Source organism: Hemicordylus capensis, chromosome 3 (genome assembly GCF_027244095.1).
Source record: "Hemicordylus capensis ecotype Gifberg chromosome 3, rHemCap1.1.pri, whole genome shotgun sequence".
Lineage (NCBI taxonomy): Eukaryota > Metazoa > Chordata > Lepidosauria > Squamata > Cordylidae > Hemicordylus > Hemicordylus capensis.
This window is the reverse complement of record NC_069659.1, coordinates 206,681,409-206,706,152: the sequence shown is the minus strand read 5'-3', so window position 1 is coordinate 206,706,152 and position 24,744 is coordinate 206,681,409. Positions and strand designations below refer to the sequence as shown.

The 24,744-nt window shown below is 43.5% G+C and overlaps 1 protein-coding gene and 1 long non-coding RNA gene across 17 annotated transcripts in view; one reads left to right on the top strand and one right to left on the bottom strand.

Moving 5' to 3' along the window:
- LOC128348854 (uncharacterized) overlaps window positions 1-14,605 on the bottom strand; it is a 28,524-nt gene extending 13,919 nt beyond the window's left edge. Inside the window, exons 1-2 of the long non-coding RNA XR_008318387.1 lie at window positions 14,516-14,605; window positions 11,671-11,851 (exon numbers count right to left, since the gene is read on the bottom strand). This is a non-coding gene — a long non-coding RNA (uncharacterized LOC128348854). The remainder of the gene's footprint in view (window positions 1-11,670; window positions 11,852-14,515) is intronic.
- KCNMA1 (potassium calcium-activated channel subfamily M alpha 1) overlaps window positions 1-24,744 on the top strand; it is an 829,029-nt gene that overhangs the window by 545,115 nt on the left and 259,170 nt on the right. For 15 of the 16 annotated variants that reach the window (XM_053304540.1, XM_053304539.1, XM_053304531.1 and 12 more), the window contains exons 10-11: window positions 16,396-16,506; window positions 19,069-19,174. In XM_053304540.1, the coding sequence (XP_053160515.1) occupies window positions 16,396-16,506; window positions 19,069-19,174 (217 nt within the window). Of the gene's footprint in view, window positions 1-16,395; window positions 16,507-19,068; window positions 19,175-24,744 lie in introns of those variants that run through there. The other variant, XM_053304533.1, reaches the window with a different exon arrangement.

Below are 24,744 nucleotides of genomic sequence, written 5' to 3'. Positions count from 1 at the left end.
ATCAAGAGCTTTGCATTCTGTATTGTTTGCCTGTAAATGTACAGAAAGTAGACATCCAAGGATTATACTGAGATTGCCATTGTTTTAATCTGCCGTGTAGTTTACATGGGCTAACTGGTCTTCATTGTACTTCCCTCAGGTTACCCATAACCTTGTCATGCATCTTGTGGGTGATGGAACTGATTTGGCAATTGTTGTTGGTGAAGGAGCTTGTATGGGGGGGGGGGGTTCCACATCCTATCTGTACAATCTATTGCTAAATGTTTATACCACCTTTCATTAAAAAAAACCTCAAGGTGGTTTACAAAACATTTAAAACAATATAAGGATATAAAACAGTCATACAATAAAAATATTAAATACTACCTAATTAAAAGTTTAAAAAACATACACAGTAGGACCATAAAATACAGAGAAGCAGCAACAAAAACAGCACTCATATAAAAGCCTGGGTAAAAAGCCAAAATTTCACTTGCTTTCTAAAAACTATGATGGAGATTGAGGAGCAGATGCCCAGCAGTAGAGCATTCCAAAATCTGGGGGCAATAACTGAGAAGGCCCTGTCTCATGTGCACAACAGCCAAACCTCCCTTATTGTCAGCATGTAGAGCAACGCCCCCTCCAATGACCTCATCAAGCAGGCAGAAACCCTTGGGAGCAGGTGATTCCTTGGGTATCCAGGGCCCAAATGATTAAGAGCTTTAAAGATCACAACCAGCACTTTTAACTGGACCCAGAAACAAATTGGAAGCCAATGTAGCTCTTTCAAAATGGGTGTAATATGATACCAATGGGCAGCTCCAGATAAAATCCTAGCTGCAGCTTCTGAATATTTTTCAAGGGCAGCCCTACGTAGAGCGTGTTAATTCAGATGTGACGTGACTAAGGTGTGGGTAACTGGCCAGATCTGCCTTTTTGAGAAAGGGATGCAGCCGGCACACCAGCCAAAGCTGTGCAAAGGCACCCCTGGCTACCGCCTTCACCTGACCTTGCAAAGACAATGCCGGGTCCAGCAATACCCGCAAGTCGCACACCTGCTCTTTCAAGGGGAGTGCAACCCCATCCAGAACTGGTCAAATCCCCTCATCCTGATCAGCTCTCATAATGACAAGCAGCACCTCTGGCTTGCCCAGATTCAATCTCAGTTTATTAGACCACATACAACCCATCATTGCCTCCAGCCCTCAAATCCATTGCCCCGCTGTGATCAGGTGATGAGGAGAGATAGAGCTGAGTGTCATCTTCATATTGCTGACAACTCAGTCCACGTCCTTGGATGACCACTCCTAGCAGTTTCATGTAGATGTTAAACAGTATGGGGAACAAAACCAGACCCTGTGGGACCCCACAGACCAATGGCCAAGGAGCTGAGCAGTAGTCCCCCAATACCACCTTCTGGACCCTCCTCCTGAGAAAGGATCGAAGCCACTCCAAAACAATACCTCCAGTCTTTATACTTGAAGGTGGTCCAGAAGAATGTCATGGTCAATGGTACTGAATGCTTCTGAGAGGTCCAGCAGAACCAATAGGGACACACTCCCCCTGTCAAGCACCCAATGTAGGAAATCCACTAAAGCAACCAAGGCAGTTTCAGTCCCATATCCAGAATGGAAGCCAGACTAAAAGGGGTCTAGATAATCCATATCATCCAAGACCCTCTGCAGCCAGAACACCACCAAACTCTCTATTACTTGCCCAAAAAGGGAAGGTTAGAAACAGGCCTATAGCTGTCCAGGTTGAGGGATCAAGGAAGGGCTTTTTAAAATAATGGTCTTACCATTGCCTCCTTGAGGCATGGTGGTATCTTGCCCCTTCCTTAATGAAGCATTGATTATAGCCTCCAACCATCTGCCTGTACCTTCCCTGGCAGATTTTATTAACCATGAAGGGCAAGGATCAATAGCCCATGATATTGCCTGCACACTGCCCAGGATCTTGTCTACATTCTCAGGCTGCACTAACTGAAAATAATCTAACACATTAGAACCAGTTGGTACCTGAGGCATATCTGCAGGAACTGCCAAAACCCTGGAGTCCAAATCAGCATGGATGAGAGCGACTTTATCTGCAAAGTGAAATGCAAAGTGATCACAACAGGCTGTGGGTGGTTCCTCCCCCATTACCTGGGGGGGGGGGTGTGTGGAGCAATGCCTTTGCTACAAAGAACAGCTCCAGTAATCTGCTCTGAGCAGATGCAGTGGAGGCAGAGAAAAAGTGATTCTTCATTGCCCCCATTGCCATGGAGTAGTCTCTACAGTGGGCTCTAGCCTGTGTTCCATCAGATTCACCCTAAGTCTTCCTCCAGCATCTTTCAAGCTGTTGTCTGAGTTGTTTCATTATCCTACGCTCTGTGGAAAACAAAGGAGCAGAAAGGGTTCCACCAAGCTGGAGAGGGCTTCGTGGAAGGACCGTGAATAGCCAGAGCTGTCTCCATATTCCAGATTCACCAGTGCCTGCCCAGTTCCCACTGCCATATCTCCCTCTGCCTCCTACCTGTGAAATCGCTGCCCACATTGCCATACCTTTCTGCTCTCCTAGACACATGTCTCCAGCCCAACCACCCCCAGTCCTCTATTTCAATGACATCAGGCATGCAGAGGAACTGCATGGCAGCTGTGAAAAAGACAAATTCCATGCTAGGAATCATTAGGAAAGGGATTGAACATAAGAATGCTAATATTATTATGCCCTTATACAAATCTGTTGTGCGGCCACATTTGGAGTACTGCATACAATTCTGGTCACCATATCTTAAGAAGGATTGTAGAATTGGTGCAAAAAAGTGCAACCAAGATAATCAGGGGCCTGTAGCAGCTTCCTTATGAGGCAAGGCTACAGCATCTGCGACTCTTTAGATTAGAAAATGGATGACTATGGGGAGACACGATAGAGGTGTATAAAATTACTCATGGAGTGGAGAGAGTGGACAGAGGGAAATGTTCCTCCTTCCCTCACCATGGTAGAACCAGGGCTCATCCCATGAAACTGAAGGCCGGGAAATTTAGAAGCGACAAAAGGAAGTACTTGTTCACACAGTACATAATTAATCTATGGAATTATCTGCCACAAGATGTGGTGACAGCCACCCTCCTGGATGGCTTTAAATGAGGCTGAGACAAATTCATGGAGGACAGGTTGATCAATGGCTACTAGTCTGGTGTTTATGGGCCATCTCCAGCTTCAAAGGCACTATGCCTCAATACCAGTTGCAGGGGAGCAACAGCAGGAGAGAGGACACGCCTTCCCCTCTTGCCGGTGGGCTTCCCAGAGGCATCTGGTGGACCACTGTGTGAAACAGGATGCTGGACTAGATAGGCCTTGGGCTTGATCCAGCTGGGCAGATCTTATGTTATGTTCTTATGTAACTCTATGCTGCACTTACTAACTCCTTGTTGAAAGCAAGGGATGTTCCACTTTTCCCCGCCTGCTTCCAAGGCCCCAGTCTGCTCATCTGAAGGCTGAGAGCTGAAAGGATGAGAGCCTCTGTATGGGTTCAACTTCTGGCCTCCTTGGATTGTCAGATGCTTCAGAGTAGTGCAGGGGAGGATGTTCTACCACTGCCCTGTTTCCTCCTCCTGCACTGCTATCCTTGACCAATCCCCTCTCCGGGAGAACTCCATCCCTGTTCGTAGAAATCAGCCCCCATAATTGGCTGCCTCTCATTTAAATAGCCTTGTGCAGAGCCAGCATGGCTCCAACCTTCCCATTGATCCCTCCCCTCCCAAGTCTCTTTCCCTACTCCCATTCCCTACAGGTCTTGCATTGTTACTCGTGTTGTTGCCAGCAGCTTCTTGTTCCGAGGGCCTTTGGTGACGCAAAGTGTGTGCCGATCTGAATGTAGCCTACTTTCCTTGCCACCGGGAAGGAAGGGAAGCCCCAAAGGAGGAACGCCATGCCCTTCATGTGCCTCGCCATTGGTTGCGGGGTTGTGAGGACCCTCGGGCACCATGGTACTCTGACACCCCCCATTGAGAAAGCTGCCCAACTCATGCATTTGTCATGCATTTCTCTGGACTTGTTTTCTCCCAGACTGCTGGGGATAGGTAGTTCAGTGGTTGCGGGGTTGTGAGGTTGTGAGAAAGCTGCCCAACTCATGCATTTGTCATGCATTTCTCTGGACTTGTTTTCTCCCAGACTGCTGGGGATAGGTAGTTCAGTGGTAGGAATTTTTGACCACTCCCATTACAAAGATACAGCAGAATGGCCTGCCATCAGAGGATGCTGCTTACTTGGCTTCTGCATAAGTTAGAGTACTCCAGTCAGGAACTATATTCGGAACAGTAACACATTCAGGGAATACATGGTGGACTCCTGAGGCTTGGCAAGTCTTAATCTTTACGTATTCTAAAAGTAAATTTTTCAATATAATAACATACGCCTCCAACTTTCATCTCTGATGAAAAGTGTGCCTCAGCTATCTGCTCCTCAGCTTCCACCATTAGTTTTTAGAAAACAAGTAAAGACATGGCTCTTCATCCAGACTTTTAAATGAGATTCGTTTTTACTCCTGATGCTCTGTGTTTTGTATAGTATTGTTTTATTTAGGTTTATAAATCTTTAAATGGAGATTATTTTTATATTTATATTAATTGCTGTAATGTCTGTATTTTAATTGTGTATTGTTTTAACTGTGTTGTGAACTGCTTTGAGATGATTTTAATGAAAAGCAGTATATAAATCAAATGATAAACAAACCATTAAAAATGGGAATTTCATCCTAAATGTTAAAACCAAAGTGGTAGTGAGTCTGTCATGTTAACGGTTTAAGTTTACTTAGGAAATTTCAAAGCATATACATGGTTACATGGTGCTGGGTTGCATTTTCCTTGGTGGTTCATGTGCAGATTAGATTAGAAGCAGGAACCATTCTGCTTCTGTAGCACAAGAACTGACCTAGAGAGTATAAGTAAGGAAAGAGTTGAGAAATGTTACTAAACAATTTCCTGTCAAGAGCTACACTGTTGGTCTAGGCTAGGGGTAACTGTGGATGTTCCAGTATCATTACCTGAACTCTAAACAAAAAATTGCCACTTTCCCACAGCACCATAATACTGGACTAGGGAAAAGGGCCACAACGGATATAATTTCCATCCCGAACCTGGAATGTGGTAATCTGGTATTCTGGGAAAGCAATAGAGTTGGCAAGTATGCCTTACTTAGCTGTAATTACCAGTGGGAAAGTAGAAGCCCTGCAGTATTAGCAGTCAATTCTAGTGGTAATTAAGCCTTTGAATAACTTGCAGTATAGACATAATGAGAATTTGGAACACATTTAAAAAACAAAGTAGTTACCTGAAGATTTAGTACTAATAAAGTGCTCTGAATTCCCAAGATGCAATGAGATGCAGTGTTGAGGTCCAATACAAAACAGTGGTTTTGGTTCTATAGTTGCATGTTGCTGATAATAGGTTTATTCATTTATTTTGATCAAGCAGCCCTTGCACCTACCAAGGTGGTTCTCATTCAACCTCTCCAAATTATAAGATAAAATTTAGGGTCTTGTCTTAGAATAGGAGTTTGTGTGGATTAAAAATCTATCAGCCCTTAGATATTTTAAGAATGAGCAACACATTCTTAATATTATTGACACTGCACTAAACTTGAAAAGGTTATTACTTGTGACCCAAAATTATATTCACATCTTTAAAATGAACATGCATTTATTTAATGTGCTCCTGTGAAAGCAAATTGTCCTACCCACTTTCCAAATCACCACTACAACATTTTATTATCCTTGTTGACTTCAAATATTTTCATTATGCTGGCTCCTAGAAACATTGGGGGGTGGGGAATAGAAGCTGAAGCATGTAGACATGTGTCTTGGCATAAGCTAGGGGAACCTGTAAATCTTCTGATCAGATGATTGGAACAATATGGGGGTTGCAAGGTTGTTGTTGTTGTTGTTGTTGTTTTTTAAGTGTACCTAATAAGAGTCCTTAGGCATACAAACAATCTGGTTTTTATCTTTTGCTTATCCTAATGAGGAAAAATAATTCTTTTTCCATCTACAATGATAGTCTAGAAACAGATTATTTCTACTGAGCCAAAAAATAAACAAACTCGGAAACACAACATTAGTAACTCTTTTTTGGAGTAGAAAGGGCAGGAGCTTTCCATTTCTCTCGCCTTGTATTCAGATGTTGCAGAATTCTCCACTATACTGTATATTAGTTTACATCGCACAGTGTGAGTAAAATGCACCTGCCTTACCATTGCCACTTCAAAGCAGCCTGGGTTCATTGACATAAACAGCATTTGCCATTAGCAGTCATTTAGCCCACTTGCTTTGATGGGCACAGCATCCCAGTCAACCTTGTCTTCTAATTCTAGACCTGTCCACACCAACAAGCTCATGGATGGCCCCTTTACAAGTACTTGGGGTGGCATGGTTGCTACTGCCTCTATGGCTTTCCCATATCATTCCCAGGAATGTTGTTTGACTTGTTTGAGTGTTTGTGTGTCATGAAAGTGTTTTGCAAACATTCAAGGAAGCCCATGGAAGTCTTTTACATAATCCTAGGAGCAACTGTGGAGATGGTGGCAACAATGGACATGGGAAGGGGGTATATTCCTCAATTGTGTGGCTGATAAGCAGCACAGTTCCATTAATCTGGAAGATTTTAGCCCTACATATTCAGTAGCCACATAAGGTGAAGCAGGTTTGTGCCTGCTGGCCATGTTCCGGGTAACTGCACATTCAGTATTTGTCTACAAGAGACACACAGTTGGCTGACGAGGCTTGCAAATTGTGGGGCCCTTCATGTGCAGAGATGTAAACATGGGGGGGGGCCACCGTGCAGACAAATGCTGAAGGCGTGGCTGCCACATGGTGTGGACACTGGGTGCACCGATGCTGGGGGGCATGGCTAGCAAGCCCCACACCACTCCTTCCTTATGCATTCACTGAATTTGTGGGTTATTTTTTTTCTCAACAGTGCTTTTTTGCCTTGAAAATCAGAAAATGGTACTTCCCTAATTAGCTGCCTGTGTGAAAGTACAGAGTAGCCAAATACTGTGATTCCATTCTGTAGCTGAGCACATTTCTTCCATTTAGGAAAAAATCACAAACCCCTCATGTGTAGATTTAAAATGTGTTCTGTTTTGCTGTGTATGAGGTACAAGCATAATGTTGCTGCAGCCAATGACTTTCTGTATTATTGGCAAATGAAATACTTATTCTTTGACATGGCCCTCTGGTCAGGAGAGGCTGGATTGCTATGTGATCTATGCCACATTAGCTTACAGCTGAAATGCTGAACTCTGAACTGGCAATAAATGCAATGCTTGAGAGCTTATGCACAGGTCAGTGAATAGGGCCAAACAATGTTATGCCTGATATTAAACAAGGAGGATGTCTTGCATTGTTCAAAGAAACCAGTTTTGGACTAAAGCAGATGATACAGGCAGATGGCAATGGACTGTGGGGGAAGTAAAACAAGCCAAGGACAACAGGTTGTTCTGATTATAGTCAAGAAAAGGTAGTAGGTGCTTATTGGAGATAAGAGGGCAGCTGGAGAATGGAGACAGGCAGGCAGTAGAGTTTCTGCTTAATAGTAAGATGAACCTGCTGTCCACATTTTTGCAGTGTGCCAAGTATAAAGGCTTGCTGTGTAAAATGTATCCTTCTCTTCCTCCCATCCTCTTGGCAATAGAATAGGACACGGCAAAGATTAGTCTGCATAATGATGACAAGGCCATGTGGAAAGATGATTGTAGATGTGGTTGCAGGCATGACAGCCCTGAACGTGATGGTGCTTGTGCTGCAAGAAAGAGTTTTGGAAGCACAAACATAGGTTCTGTGTGGTCACTACAGGAGGGTCACGTCAGAGTGGTGTAGTGGTTAGAGTGCTGGACTAGGACCGGGGAGACCTGAGTTCAAAGCCCCATTCCGCCATGAAACTAGCTGGGTGACTCTGGGCCAGTCACTTCTCTCTCAGCCTAACCTACTTCACAGGGTTGTTGTGAAAGAGAAACTCAAGTACTCTGGGCTCCTTGGAGGAAGAGTGGGATATAAATGTAATAATAATAATATAATGATAATAAAAAATAATGTCGAAAGCCCTGCACAGAAAGGGCAGAAGAAAGTCCTCTATAGAAATGTTCAGTTTTCATCATCCATCAGTCCATCCCTTTTTCTCTCATTCTATCTAGATATTTCTTTGCACACATCTTCCCCATACTTTATTCCTCTGTGATTGCCAGTTCTCCAACTGCATTCTTCGGTTATCATTCAATAAAGCCAAACCACACAACGTTAATTACAAGTAATATCTAGGAGAATGTGACCCTCAAAACCTGACCTATTGGTTACAACACACCAGTTCACATTCATGCCCACACAGAGCTTATCCTTGCTCTTTCAAGCTTTCTTGCAGCACAAGCATCTTCACTTCATCACATGGAGACTGATCTTTGCCATGGCCTGTTCTGCTGCCAGGAAGATAGGAGATGGAGAAGGCCACATTTTACACAGCAAGGGCCTATACTTGGCAGAATTCAAAGGTGTGGCCAGGAGGCCAATCTCACTATTAAGCAGAAACTTGCCCAGCTGTTTAAATAAGATTTGGAAGGTAGTCCTATGGCCTTCCATTGATAATTTTTAACAGGGCTGTGTTTTGAACTGAGCAGTGGCTAAAGGGCTAACAACATTGTTTGCCCACGAACACATTCCTGCATGTATGAGTTCCAGCCACTTTTAATGCCCCCCTCCCCACTGTAAAGAGCAACAGAGGCACTGGCAGAGCCCTGTCCTTATCCACTTGAACTGCTCACCTGCCCACTCTGAAGCACAGTCCCAGTGTCAACAGTGCTAGAGATTACCATCATACTCTTTTTATGCACTTCAGTGGCTTACTCCTGGCTGTCTGGGTCTTTGACTATGCATGAGTGTGAGCCACTGACAGACATAATGAAGTGGGAGGGATCATTGGGATTGGGTGCTATGTTGTGGTTCAGGTGCGAAGCCCTTGAGCTGCTAGTTGCCTGTCCTTGGTCTGTAAGGTATTGCACATGAAACAAACACATCAATAGGATTATTATAATTCATACAGTAGAGAAATACACTGTACATGAAGCATATAAGTAGCTTATGAATATCTTCTGTCTTGACCTCAAGTTGGAGTCTGTGGACAAAATGGATTATTAGTGGACAAATCCAGCTGTATTGGATCAATAAGGCAGTAGCATCTGGTCAGGCTGTAGAGCAAGGTTGAGTAAGGACTGCAGGACCTTGGACAGGTCCAAGGCTAACAATGTACTCCAAAAGTGGTCAAAGCTGGACTGAGCCACTATGTACCTGTGCAGGCAGGTCCTGAATGCCTAAACAGATGCTGCCTTTGCAAGAGCAGCAGTGAATCCTTAAAGGGCATACTTGTGCTCAGAGCCTTATGGTACTCTACGATCTTCTGATAGGCCCTCTGGTATCTTGAGCAAGTAGGGCTGGACAATTTCAATATCTGAGTCATTGGTAAGGTGTGTCTTTGTGGGGACTGCTAGTTTTGGTTGACTACTGTGGGGTAGGGCTGCTAGTTCTGTCTCTGGAAGGTTTCACTCACATCCCAATTCTTCCTCTCTGGAAGGGGTCATGGGTTTGGCTGGGTTATGCAAATCCTCCATGGCTACCTTATTTTTGTAAATATCTGGGCCTGTTTTAGGGTCTGGGCACAGGGGTCTCCTCTTCTTTAGGGTCTGTGTCCGAGTTAGTGAATGGAGCCATAACAAAGTGTAAAGAATCTGCAACTTGGCTTTTCTGTAGGTAGTGGTCTGTGGAGTGTTCATTTTTCTTGTGCTTACTGTTCTTTAACAGTTCTTTAATAGACATAATGTTAAGGATATGTATAGACAAGTGCACTGCTCACTGAACAGACAAGAGGGGGATGTTGGCAGAGGTCATGCATTGACAGCTAAGTAGTGAGGATGGGGAAGGGGAGAGCCTGATGGTAGTAAAGGGGCAGACAGAGTGAGGCAAGGATGGTTTCAGCATCTTTCAACCATCCCTCAGCAAGGATGGTTCAGAATGTTTGATTTGTTTGCATAAATTCAAATGCTTTAAAATTGTGTCCTTTGAAACTGAGGAAGTGACCAACTGGCTGAAGCTTTTTCAGCATCTTAGTTTTAACTGCCTAGTGTGGGCCAGCATGATTATGGATACTCATAATGCTTTTGTATATTTGAGGCCCTCATCTGTTCTTAGCTTCTGTACTAATAGGGCTAGTTTGTACCTCTGGAATCTGATTTATGCCTTGTCATATTGGATGATTCATCTGTGTATTATCATGAGAGGGAATACTGTGCATTCAGTTTGGTCTTTGATATTATTCTTATACCATATTGCCCCTCTACTCAATTTGCTATTTTCCCAAGTTCTGTAATTATGGATTTTCATATTTTCTGATTTTATTTTATTTTTACAATATACAAGATAATGATTTCTAAACAGATATCCCATTATCTGTTCTACATCTCTTATTTTTGTGGATCAGCATGACAACAACTGCATGTTCCAATCCAATTATGCTGTTTTTCTGTTCAAAGGCCTTTTAAACATAATTTACATGTTCTTTGTATTTTGTCATAGCTTTCCTTTAATGTGCCTTTAATTGTATGTTTTATTCAAATTTTTTTAATTGTTTTACTTTGTTAGCTCTGAGAAAGCAATTGTTATGGGGCAGCCAACAACTAAAATAGTTGTTTGTTATTATGGGCTATTGTTAAATTGTGGAAAGATATAGAGATTATCAAACTGGGATGTATCCAAGATCTCACTGGTCTCTCATAACTGCTTGTGAGGAACAACACACACACCCTGCGTCTGGGCAGGGGAACCCCACTGAAGAATAATGGCTTTCTCCCAGAAGAAAAGCAGAAATAATTTTAGAGATAGAGTATGTTTATGGCACACCCCCCCTCCCATTTTGAGATCCAGTGCTCCACAGAAAATATTGGCTTAATTCATTCTGGGCCACTCTGATTCTTAACACCACCTTCTATTTTCCCCTCTTTTATATTGTTTCTTTCTCCCTTACTCACTGTTCTAGCCTCACTCTTGCTTTTCAGTTAAGCTTCTGCTATATCTACATATCATGACTTTCCACCAGGTTCTTAAGGCAATTGTTATCTCCCTCATTCACCCACAATCCCTCTGTTTACCTAACCCTATCCTCTGCATCAGATACTCTTTAAGCTAAAAGTGAAAGCCCTGGATTTAAACATATAGACAGAAACATAATGAATTTTTTAAAAAAAGATTTACTGACATAACAAGCTCTTTCCAGCTCATTGAGGAAAGAAATATATAAGACATGCTCTATTTATATCATGTTAGACTTTGGTAGTCAGTAATGACACTACTGTAAGTATAAATACATGGGATGGTGATTTTAATAATGTCTTGGTGTTTGTTATCGATTTATTCATTGCTCTGCATCATTATCCTTCAACCAACAAGATCCCCACAATTATTTCACACATTCTAAGTCAAGCACCAAATTCTGAAAAAAGGGCAAGCACTCAGAATGGCCCCTAATGTTAAATTACATAGATGATTATTGCTTGCTGTCTCTCTCTCTCATTGCTTCCCGCCAGTGATTCCCCCCCATCCCATACCACATTTATTGGAATGTGTTCAGAACAATTATGAAATAGGAGTGACCTGGACAGTCTAAATGTTACCTTTGGAAGTTCCATGGCTATCATCTGCCACCTGCTGTCAGCTCACATGCCAACTAACAAGAATGTAATGTTGCACAACCGAGGGGTAGTCTTGGGGAATCTGTATGAGATCAGCATATTGAACAGTTTGTGCCATTTCGCTAACAAAACGAACTCCAGGCTCCTTTCCACTTCTGCCATACTGGGTGAATGCAAAAAAGACAGTTACCAAGTGGTTACTTGCCATGTTATGCATGTACCAACTTCGACCTGCCAAGTCAGAATTTCCTATTCTTCCATGCTTGATGGGGCATCTGGGTAAGCAGGAGAATGGTAAAATTCTTTTCATTCTGCAGAATTATACAAATAACTAACTTAGCAAGTTGTTACACTTACATCATAGTAGGGTACTAATAAATGGTCACCTCTGTTCACCTCATCTTTCATCAGGGGAAAACAGAAACAGCAAGGGGGCATGGAATATTAAATGACAGGTGACATGGATATATACTACCATGTATTCTTACAGCTTTTGAGTAATTGTGAGGAATGAACATAGTGCTTTAATCTGTATTCTTTTGGAAAACTCAAGCTCTGCATTTGGCATTCCAGCCTGGTTTTTAAAAGCTCTTTGACACACTACCTAGCAAAAACTCAGTACATTTCATATAGATCCAGTAGCGGCTGGTGGTTCCTGGGACTGGTGTGTGTGCTCTAAGCATGGCAGGTGAGGGGTGGAGCCAGTTGTGGGCAGCTGTAGAGGTGGAGCCATAACTAGGCGGGTGCCTTAGCAGTAACTGGCAAAATGTAGATTTGTAGCTAATGAGTGCAATCAAAATAAAAACACACACACAAGCACACAAATCTCAATTGCTCATCAGCAGAGATACAGAGAAATATGGAAAACATCAGTTGCTTTATAGTGCTTAACAGGACTACAGTAGTGTGTGCAGTAGTACAGCACACGCGCGCACACACACACACACACAGGTCGAGAATCCTTTATCCGGACTGCTTGGGACCAGAGGTGTTCCAGATTCCGGATTTTTCCAGATTCTGGAATATCTTCATAAATGAGATATCTTGGGCATGAAAGGTTACTGTTGTTGTTTTTTAAAGGCTTGATTTGACGTATATAATCAAATAAGCATTGAATTCACTCAAACATGGCATTTTAGGTGGAAATGAAACTCAGATGAAAATAATCTCATCATCTCGATTGCTGAAGCCTAGGCAGTGTTTCTCTCTTTCTCTTCTCATCTATTCCTGTTTGTTCGTATTTATTCTGCTAGATCTTTACTCATCTGTTTTCTGTGTGCCCCTTTTATCTCCTAAACTCTTGTGTATATATACCTTTAAAAAAACACCTGCTTTCATCTTCCCCCCTCCTCCCCCCCTCCTTTCCTTTCCTTCCTTCCTGCTGGGAGTGAAGCTTAAGTAAACAAAAGGCAGATAGCAACTAAAAGGAGAGCTAATCAGTTGAGGAGTCAACAACAGCAAGTTTAGGGGCCCTAAGCAATCTCGCTCCTGCAAACTGGAGGAGGTTGAAGCTACAAGCATATATATATATATATATATAGAGAGAGAGAGAGATCTCCCCCCCTCCCTCCATCCCTCCCCCCCCGCTCAGCGTGGTGTCCGGATTTCGGAGCTTTCCGGATTTTGGGAGTCCAGATAAAGGATTCCCAACCTGTACACACAAAGACCTGTATAAGCCACAAGTAAAGCATGGACCATCTATAAAAGGCTGCTTCTGTGGAGAGCAAATATATTCTGAAGTCACCAGAGCAGCTCTGTCTGCCTGATTATTTTAAAAATGCATGCTACTACTAATAAATAACAACAAGAAAGAACTCTGAGCTAGACTGAGACAGTGTTTAGTGTGCTGGACTAGACTGAGGAAATCCAAATTCAAATCCCCATTCAGCCATGAAACTCACTAGGTGAATCTGGAATAGAATCTTATATCTCAACATAACCTTCCTCATAGGGCTGTTGGGAGGATAAAGGTAACCATGTGCACCACTCTGGGCTTCTTGAAGGAAGCACAGAGTATACATGCCTAAATAAATAAATCTATATAAGCCACAGGTAAAGCAGAGACCAACTACAAAAAGTGAGAATAAATGTATTCTGAAGTTACAAGGGCAGCTATGCCTACCTACGTAAAAAATGCATACATTAATAATAGAAAAACCACAGGTATTTAAACGATGCTTGCTGCAGCTATGAACCATCTCCTATAACTTAGCAGACACCATGGCAAGCAAAGATGCATGGGGACACTCTCTCCCTATTCCATGCCTGCAGAATAGCCTGATTCCACTCTCTGCCCACCTTGGATGCCCACCACTTAGTCTGGGTATCCATCCTAGCAAGCAACAGTTTTTGTTTTTTTTTAAAGGAGATCACTTCCTTAATCCTTGCCCAATGAACCATAACCTCCAGTGGACATATTAATGTTACAGGTACTGGCCACAATCCAGAGGAAAAACCTGGTTAGCTCTCTGCATAGCAAAACTGATTTTTAAAATTATTTTCCTTTCAACAGAATCTATTCCTTCTCTACATACACCACATGGAAAGCCACTTCTGCAATTAATTGAAGAGCAGTTTTGACTCACAAATCCATATGCATAATTGCATATGCCCCCAAAGAAGTTTCTGGCTTCTTATGACAGTTTTTAATCAAATTAGCCCAGTCTTTCAGTTTGCTGTTCCTTCCAGTGTTTTATGGCATGTTGTTTTGGAAATGGGCCATAATGCTTTGCATAGATATAAGATCAGAGAGCAAGGGAGAGAAAACAGAGGTTGCATTCCTCCCCTTCAAACAAACACAAAGAAGCCAACTAAATATCACACTTACCAAAATTCAGCCTGCTCTAACCAAAATGGTGATTGGATTCTTTTGAGTATCTAAAAGAAAAAGACTGGCCACCCTCTGAGCACTCTGATTGGCTGTCTGAGAAGTCTATCAGCTTAGTCCCTCTTTGATTGGTTTATAGGGCAGTCCTAGGACTGTCCACTTTGCAAAAACAAAAGTGAGCATGCTTATTGGTTCCTGCCTTGTTAATATTAATATTTTAAAAGATCTAGGGCTTCTCATTTGTTCTGGTGCTACCGTCCCCACCCTCTCAACTCTTAAAGCAGTAGCAGGCTGCAGGCAAGAGTAGCAGAGAACAACAGAGGGAGGCAGTAGGCATGTAAAATGGAGGCAGAGACAACATGGCTGACTAAGAAATTTGAGGTGAGTGCCACTCACTTTGCCCGTAGATAAGATCCTCCCCATATAGATCATAAGCTACTATATTTCTTAGAAATATATCTATTTGCTTTCAGTTGGGGATGCCAGTTCCCTGTGATTTAATGCAAGTTAGAGTTATTAGCATTAAGATATAAGCATTGGAGGCTGTGTCATGGAACATTATTAGGTATGAAAAAAGAGCCCCTGGTGGTGCAGTGGTAAAACTGCCGCCCTGTAACCAGAAGGTTGCAAGTTCGATCCTGACCAGGGGCTCAAGGTTGACTCAGCCTTCCATCCTTCCGGGGTCGGTAAAATGAGTACCCAGAATGTTGGGGGCAATATGCTAAAAACCATTGTAAACCGCTTAGAGAGCTCTGGCTATAGAGCGGTATATAAATGTAAGTGCTATTGCTATTGCTATTGCTATGAGCAAATTCCCTGTGAAAAATCTGATCCTCTGGTTGCTCATATTCAATGGTATTTTGAGACTGTAGTCCTAATAATAGTTATAGGAAATGAGACACTTTTGATTTTGATGGGATTCACATCTATGTAAATATGTAAAAGACTGGACTATAAATGAAATAATTAATGCTTCCATTCTAGAGGTGTGCGAGCTGGTCCAACTTGGCTTCAGGCTCGGCCAAGCCTGGGGGCCTGGTCCAGTTCGGCCATCAAACCAGGCCAAGCTGGTTCATGGGTCAGCTTGGGTGTACTTGTAAAGGGGAATCCTTGAGGATTCCCTTTTTACAAGTAAAGGGCATCCCTAATCCTAATGGTAATGGCTAGGGGTGTGTGAGCCGGCTTGACTTTGAGTTGTTCAGCTTGAAGGGCTTTGGGTCGAGCCAAATTGGGCCCGGTTCAGCTTGAGCTGCCTCAAAACTCACTTGTAAAATGGAATCTGTTAAGTTAAACATAGTTGGGGCAGGAGGGGAGTCATACTTTTCGTTTCTGCAAGAACTATCTCAGTCTCCCTTAAGCAAACTGTTTCCCTTCAGCTTAAGTATGTTTTGATTATAGCAGAAATAGGCTTGGTGTGTTTGAGAGAAACCTCCAACATTTCATAACCAAGTAGCCAAGATTTTAAACTCCTGGCTTTAAGTCTGACAGCCAATATGTTTATATGGTGATAGGATATAAATCCTGATCCATGTGTATACTCATCCCACATTAAAAATGTATAGTGTCTCACTATTAAATACATAACCTTTGTCTGTTTGCTTGTAATAGTCCTTTGCTGCATCAAGGGACTGTAGGCAATAGGGCCTGGATGTATGTAAGCAAGGGACTGTAGAAAGTTTGGTCTCCAAAGATTTTGTAGAGTTGGTCTCTTTCTTTCTTTCCCCCCAGGAATGAACGCATCAGTAAATAAAGTGCTTTTCTTTTCTTTCAGTTATTATTCTCTCCCCCTCCTCATAAAATTATCCTTCTCTCTTTCTGGTTTATGTTCCACCCTAGTTATTTTCTCTGCAAACTTAATTGTGCCCTTTTTTCTGTCCCAGGCACATAGTTGTCTGTGGCCACATAACATTGGAAAGCGTGTCCAACTTCCTGAAGGACTTCCTGCACAAGGACAGGGATGATGTGAACGTAGAAATTGTCTTTCTGCACAAGTAAGTAACTATTTATTTAAACCATAATATGATTGTCTCCGAGAGATATGTAAAGGACTTCATGAGCCAAAGTATGCAGGGGTGGAATAGCCTTTTTGCCACCTATGGGCAAAAAGGCATTTTCCGCCCTAAAAAAAAGAAAAGAAAGCCAAGTACTGCGGGAGAGGGCGGCCGGAGGAAGGTCCCCCTCCTTCACTTTACCTTCTTTTTAAGCTGCAGCAGCAGCAATAGCTGTGGGGATGGGGGGGGGGGCGAGAGGAAAGTCCCCCTCCTTTACTATACTGTACATTTATTTTCAAAGGCAGGGCAGTGGCGGCAATAGCTGCTTCAGGGAGGGGGAGTGAGCAGCTGAGGGGAAAGAAGTTCCATCTTTTTGTTGCCTAAAAGACCTTTACTTGTATTAAAAGTAATGGGATGGGGGCTGCGGTAGCAGCTGGCTTCTGGGAGGGTGGGGGGCAAGGAGGGGAGCGGTGTTCCCCTTTTTTACATTTCCCCATTTTTCTGGTAGCATATGAGATTTTCAATGACAAACCATGAATCCACTCTCATTTGCTACCAGAGAATCAGAACACCTCAGAAACAACAATACCCGTACCCCATAGGTTAGCAACCCATAGGAGTGGCTGGCACCTTCTGTGCACTACACCACCACTCGCTCTGGGCCACCCCAGCGCCCCCCAAGTGGAGTTATGGGGCTGCTGAAATCTCCATTCTTCCCTGTGGAGATAAACCTAAAAGATCCGTAAACTTCAAAAATCACTTTAAAAATTAGCCCTTAGCCCAATTCCTTTGAAATAATTCTGGTAGCTTCCTTGTCCCCCTTGGGCACTAACACCCATGTGAAGCGATATATTTGCTGAAACCTCCATTAATCCCTATAGGGAATTCAAAGCTACTTTAAAAATTCACCAGTAAACGGAGGCGTGTCCAATTGCCTTGGGGTTTGGTGGCCCGCCCGCCCCATTTTTGTGCCCCTAGGTGTTCCACAATAGGTGATAATGGGCTGGTTCAAGTCCCATTATACTCAATGAGAAAAAAAGATTTCCCCAAAAATACTTTGTAAAAAATTGTACGAGTGTCCTATTGCTTTGGGGGTTGGATGGTAGGCACCCATGGGTGCCACCCCACCCACTTTGGGAGGTTCAAACTGGTTCAAATCGAAACCCCCCCCCCAGTTTGGTTCAAATTGGAATCAGCAGCTCAAATCTAATGGCTAGTTCAGTTTGAGTTTGAACCATTGTGTACCATTTGCCCATTGTATAAAGCCAATGGTCAAATGGTACACAGAGCATACTCTCTCTCTCCCCACCCCCATTTTTCCTTTAAAATCTAGTGTGTGTGTGGTTTAAGTGGGAATGAATTTAGAAAGGGTCACCTGGAAAGCCTCTAGCATTTAAGGTTGTTCTTGTCTAGCTATTCACCAGTGACCACATTTCCAAAGGACAATAGAGAATGGGTTTGCAAAATGAAAATAACAGAAAGAAAGGATTTGAGTTGCCAATATTTTAAATAAATTTGCAAAGTGTCTGTGAATACAGGTGGCCCTCATTATTTGCAGGGGTTCTGTTCTCTCCTATAGGCATGAATATTGAAACTGTGAATAACAAAACCTTGAGTTAATGGGAATGGAGTGGGGGGGTAGGTTCCTAACAACAACAAAAGAAGGCCAAAAAAAGCAAAGGAGGGCAGAAATAAGAGAAGAAAAGGACAGTACCTTATTCTGCAGAAATGCTCCCAACCCTCATCAACAGTCAAATATTCACCAAAAAAGTTTTTTAAGAGCCACAAAATGGCTCTCTGCTGGAAAATAGCGGCCAGAAATGACATTGGAAGTCACCTGCTTGCAATGTCATATACCCCTGCTACCTTGGCAAAGAGGCACCTTTTAATGTGGTGATTCTCTTTATTTAGCAGGGGGAGAGTAACTGGCCCTATCCACCCCCAGCACAGTACCTCTAGTGACTGTTGCTGGTTTCTAGCTTATGTCTTTCTTTTAGATTGTGAGCCCTTTGGGGACAGGAATCCATCTTATTTATTTATTATTTCTCTGTGTAAACCTCCCTGAGCCATTTTTGGAAGGGCGGTATAGAAATCAAATTATTATTAATATTAATATTAATATTATTAGATAACGGGGGCCACCTGTATGTCCAAAGTACCTTTCAGAATTACTGGAATTCACCTGTTTATGCAAATATATGGAGAAAATGCCTCTGAGCATGTGTAGTATGTCCTCTGAAGAGTACAATTTATGAATGAAAATGACAGTGAAAATACTAAACAGACATCTGTTACTGCTGTTGTTTTTCTCTTGTTTTTACATCCTTCTGGCAATTAGCTGAAGATAAAACTTTGGTTGGGCCAGTAATATTCTGGGTGGTTGGCAATCTTATAAAAAAGAAAGGGAGAGATAAATACAACATGGATTGCTTATTATGCCTATAGAACTGATTCCATATGCTATATAATTTTTTAATTTTAAAAATCATTGTAAGGAAAAAATAAGAGATGACGTTCACAACTGACTGTCCTACTTGTTTTGTCTTTTCTTTATCACTTTAGTATCTCTCCTAACCTTGAGTTGGAAGCTCTTTTTAAACGACACTTCACTCAGGTGGAATTTTTTCAGGGTTCAGTTCTCAATCCACATGACCTGGCTAGAGTAAAGGTAATGGCTCCCTTCCATTTTCTAGCCCACTATTTGCTGTCTGCATTTAACGAAGTGTATCCCTACATGACAAATTTAAGCTGAATTTTACAGTAATTCTGTCTTTCCAGGGAAGCCTGCGAAGTGTATTTCTGGGAGGTGGGTCGAGATCTCTAACAGAGTGCCCTCTCCAGACTTCAATCTCATGATGCTCTGGGTAGTGGCGGCTGTTATGAGTGGATGTGGGGGACAGTAAATGAGCCTCAGGTGAGACTCGTTCTTCGACGTGGTCTCTGTGCTCAACATGATTAGGCTTTGTGCCTGGGCAAAGACCTCATTGGAATCTTTCTACGCTGAAATTCTTCTCTCTGAAATGGACAGTAGCCCCGCCCCCTCTGATGCAGTACACATATGTCCCAGCAGTCCTCCTCAGTCTTTCTTCATCCGCCAAGCGATCAAAACCTCCATAAGTTGCTCTGAGCTGAAAAGCAAACAACACCCCCCCCCAAAAAAAACCCCAACAACCCTTCTTTATTACCCTTCGTGGTTTTACTCCTTATCCCTCTCTTTTAGTTCAGTTTTCTCTACCTTTCCTTTTAATGTTGTTAGCTGAACTCCCCTCCACAGATGGACACATCCACTGCCTGTTTTGCCTCGGCAAGCCCACAAGGTTAACTTGTTCCCACTGTGCAAAATGTACTAAACAGGCTAGGAAAAATTGCACCTCCCACCTCCAATCTTGGTTCTGGGAGCAGGCGCTCCAGTCCTCTCAAATGGGGCAGACACTTCTAAAATGCAGATGGCAGCTAACTCTCCCCCGCCAGACTCAGGCTTACAGCCCTCCTCCTCTGCCATCTCTATTGAGGATGCAGCCACTCCCGCTCTCCAGAAAGCCTCAGAGCCTACGGCTTGTAAAATGTCTGCTTCAATCCCAGCAGCCTCTACTACTTCTGCTACTGGCTCAGCTTCATCAGCTCCTTGACCTTCGGGCTCCACAAGCTCGTCTTCTTTATTAAAGAAGAAGAAGAAGCCTCAGCAACCTTCAGAAGAGGCTCAGCCCCTTAAGTGGACGATTTCAATCCAGGAGACTTCAGCTAAGCCTAAAAAGTAATGCAAGGTGGTCTTGTAGTTGGAACCAATATCAGTGCAATCAAATCCAGTGCTCGACCCCGAACAGCTCTATATTGATAGCCCTGATCCTGAGGGCGGAACCTGCCTCGATACCGGAGAGGGCCTCAACACCGAGGAGGGCCTCAAGACTGAGGAAGGCCTTGATACTGAGGATCCTCATTATAGACTTTCAGAAACAGAAGACGTCGACTACAATCCCAAGGACCCATTTGACAACAAAAATGACCAGGTGCAGCACTGTTACGAGCCAGTGCTCAGACTCCGGGAGACCGATTTTGAGGGCAAATTCGAGGCCTTGTATCCATGTCCCAAAAGAGCTCCCACCCGAGCGGGTCTTTCCAGCTTTCACTCCACTGGCCACAGTCAACCATCTTATATTGAACAATACTATTCTAACTGGGACAAGACGCCTGCCTATCGCTCTTACCAACCAGAGCCCTCATACCGCCAGAGGCAATGGGACCTCTATGACACCAACTGGCAGCCTCCCCCTAGTTGCTACTCGCAATACCAATCCCAACTGGACCAGTGGGTCTATAAGACTGCTCCTAGAGACTGTTCTTGTTCTCTTCCTTGATCATCCATTGGGCTGCCTAGAAATCCTGACAGAGGTATACTACCATCTCCCGCTTCCAAACAACCTACTCTTTCCCAACAAAGTAGGCTGACCCAGATCCTTTATTCGACCTCATTGAGGTGGATACCCATGCCCCAGTTTCACTTTCCTTAAATGCAGCCCTGCTTGACATCATGAAATCGTGCTGACTGAAGCCATCCTCTCTACCTCAGCCCACTAAACGCCTTGAAAGCTTCTATCGGGTCCATACAGAGGAAGAACAGACAGGGGCTTTTCTTCTCTCTCATCCCACACCCAATTCAGTGGTGGTAGAGTCATTGCTATCTAAGAACAGGTCTCACCTGGCCTCCACCCCCACCAGACAAGGAAGGCAGGAAACTCAACACATAGGCATCGACGATACCTATGGTTCACAGTGCAGGGCACCACCTATCAGTTCAGAGCCCTGCCCTTCGGCCTTGCCTCCGCACCACAGGTATTCACAAAGTGTATGGTCCCCATGGTGGCATTCTTACAACAGGGCATACAACTCTTCCCATCTTTGGATGACTGGCTTCTGATAGCAGACACTCCTCATTATCTTGAACAAGCGCTCCAGTCCACCATCTCCCTCCTAACCAGTCTTGGCCTCCAAATCATCTACAAAAAATCCAAACGTACGCCAACCCAGTGCATAGAGTTCCTGGGTTGCCTCTTCAACTCCATTCGTGTGAGACTACATACCTGATCAGGCTATCATCTCCCTAGCTGCCAAGTAGGCCATCCAACACTGCCACAGAGCTCGTGTCATCCAACAGTGCCTAGGCTATTTGGCCTCTACCACACACATGCTTCCTCAGGCTCACTTAGATCCAAGCCACTCCAACATTGGTTCCTGGACAATTTCCATCCTCAGCACGACCCCCAAAGCCACTGGCTATGCATAAACCTGCAGTTGCGCCTATTTCTGGGTCCCCATTTCATACTCCACCTCCTCGTTTCATTCAGATTACAGACATGTCAGAGATGGGCTGGGGAGCACACATGGAGGGCCTCCACCTACAAGACCTCTGGACAACATCAGAGGCTGCTCACCACATCAGTTACTTAGAACTCTTGGCAATTTTCCAAGCCCTCTGTCTTTTCCTCCCACTTCTAACTCATTCTACTGTCATCATTCAGATGGACAATATTACCACAAAATTCAACCTCAACAGGCAGGGTGGCACAACATCAACATGCCTTCTTCATCTTTCTATGGATCTCTGGCATTGGTGCGTCCAACACTCCATCATGCCCAAGGCGATTCATATCCATGGCATCTCTGTTTACTGCTTTTATAGACTTCAAGGCAGCATTCGATTCCATATTTAGGGACAAACTCTGGCTGAAGTTAAAGGAATCATCTATAGACCGCCGTTTACTTTTACTAATTTATAATTTCCATTGTAATACCCGTCTCAGAGTACAATGCTCTAGAAAAGGACACCTCTCATCTGATTGCGATAAAGGAGTTCGGCAAGGATGCATAATTGCCCCAGTCTTGTCTAATTTTTACATAAACTCAATAGTTTCACATTTTAATGATTTGGATTTGCACCCCCCAAAACTTGTTGGCAGACATGTTTCATTATTGCTCTATGCAGATGATATTGCCCTTTTATCTCAAACCAGGATAGGTCTCAGTTGTGCTTTGACCTCTTTAGGTAAGTATACTGAGAAGGAGGCTTTAGAGATCAATTATTCTAAGACCAAGATAATGGTGTTTTCAAAGCACCCCAAAAGCTTTAAATGGACAATAAACGGGCATAGTATTGAACAGGTTAAGATTTTTAAGTGTTTGGGGGTAGTATTCCACCAAACTGGAACACGTAAAGCCCATCTTGATTATATCTCCCAAGGTGCTCACAGACGGCAAATATGATTAAGTCCTTCTATTACTCTAGGGGTGCCTTTTTCGTACCAGCGGCTATAAAATTGTTGAAGGCCAAGATAAATCCTCAAATTCTTTATGGGGCACAGATTGGTCCTCTGGAAAATTTCTCTCAGCTTGAAACAGTACAAACCAAATTCCTGAGGGCTATTTTTCAGGTACCCAGGGGTACAGCAAATGCCGTCCTTCGTAGGGAAGCAGGGGTCACCACTCTCAAAGCAAAAGTAAGGTTTTGCCTAATTAAATTTTGGTTAAGCCTGGTCTTCTTTCCAGCTGGTCTCACCCCTTTAGTGTTATCAGACAGTTTTGTTTCCAAATGGAAATCAGCTCTGAAATTAAAATTGCATCACTTGGGCACATCTCAAGAAGATCTTTTTGGGTGAGGATTAGAGCAGGTGCTTTGCTTTGTGAAGCAATGGCTCCGAGAGACAGATTTGCAGGAGGAGTCCACACGGTTACCCAAGGGAATTTACTTAGGTTCTCAAACTTTTAACTATAAACAGGCTGAATATTTAGACCAGATCTTGGTACCAAAATTTAGGAGATTTCTGACCCTTGCACGATTGAACTTTCTCCCTTCAGCAGTACTTGATGTTAAATTCAAATGACTTCCTTATAATCAGCGCTGTTGTCCTTGCAGCTCAGGGGATATAGAGTCTATCACCCATGTTATTCTTTATTGCCAGTTTTATAAGGACGCTTGCACCAAATTTATTGCTCCTATTTTAGCCATTTATCCTGGTCACACAGACCAATTTTATTTGGAAATTATGCTGGCCAATTTTAAACCTGTAATTTCAGATAATGTGGCAAAGTTCTGTTTCGTGGTGTCGAAGCTCTGTAAAGACTGTATTAGCAATTTGAATGGTTTGTGATTTTGTAAAATTTTGAAATTTCTGGATTTTCTTATTAACGCTATTAATTATTGTTTGTTAATCTGGTCTGTGACCACAGTAAACATACTACATATCCATGGCATTGCCAGCACTCAGGTGAACACCCTAAGCAGGGTGGGAGTCACCTCCCATAAATGGCAACTGCATCATCAAATTCTCAGAGCTCTCTTTCATCGCTGGTTCTACCCAGAGATAGACCTCTTTGCTTCCACCTTGAATGCCCAGTGCCGCCTTTACTGCTCCAGAGCAGGTCTCGGCAATCAGTCCCTAGGAGATGCCTTCGCAATCTCATGGGCAGGACTCTCAGTGGACCTTTCCTCCTCCATTCCTTTGATCTCCAGGATCATACTAAAGCTCCTACAGGACCAACCAGAGTGCATCCTCATTACCCCATGGTGGCCCAGGAGGCTGTGGTTTCCCTGCCTCTTGAACCTCTCAGCTGGCAGGTACTACCACCTCCCCCCACTCCCTCACCTTTTGTCTCAGCAGTCCAGTCAGCTACTGCATGTCCTCCACTTCCACCTCACAGCATGGTGGATCAGACCACCTCTCCACCAAACGTCCAACTCGTCCCCTCAGCTTCCTGCAATGGCATAGTCCTATCAGCAAAAATGGACATGTTTCTGGAACTTCCTGACCTCCAAGGGGTCCTCACTGGAGACTTACTCCATGCAACACGTCTGTGCCTACCTTTTCTCCCTCAAGGAGTTAGGCTTGAAGATGTCGCCTCTCAAAGTCCATCTAGCTGCCGTCATCACCCACTCCCCTCCTACTTCTGCATCTTGGTTTCAAGACTGTCATTAAACACTTCTTGAAGTCTTTCTCTCACCTGTACCCAGATGACCCAGTCATGGATCTCTCCCTTGTACTTACCAGTTTGATGGGCCCCCTGTTCGAACCCATGACTTCCTCCTCTGACGACCTCTTTTCCTGCAAGGTGGCCTTTTTGGTGGCCATTACTTCTACTCGGCAAGTCAGGGAGCTCAGAGCCCTCTGTGTGGAGGCCAGGTCTTACTTGACCTTCCCTGACCTTCAGGTAAGGCCAGGCCTTACCTGACCTTCCACAAGGGCAAGG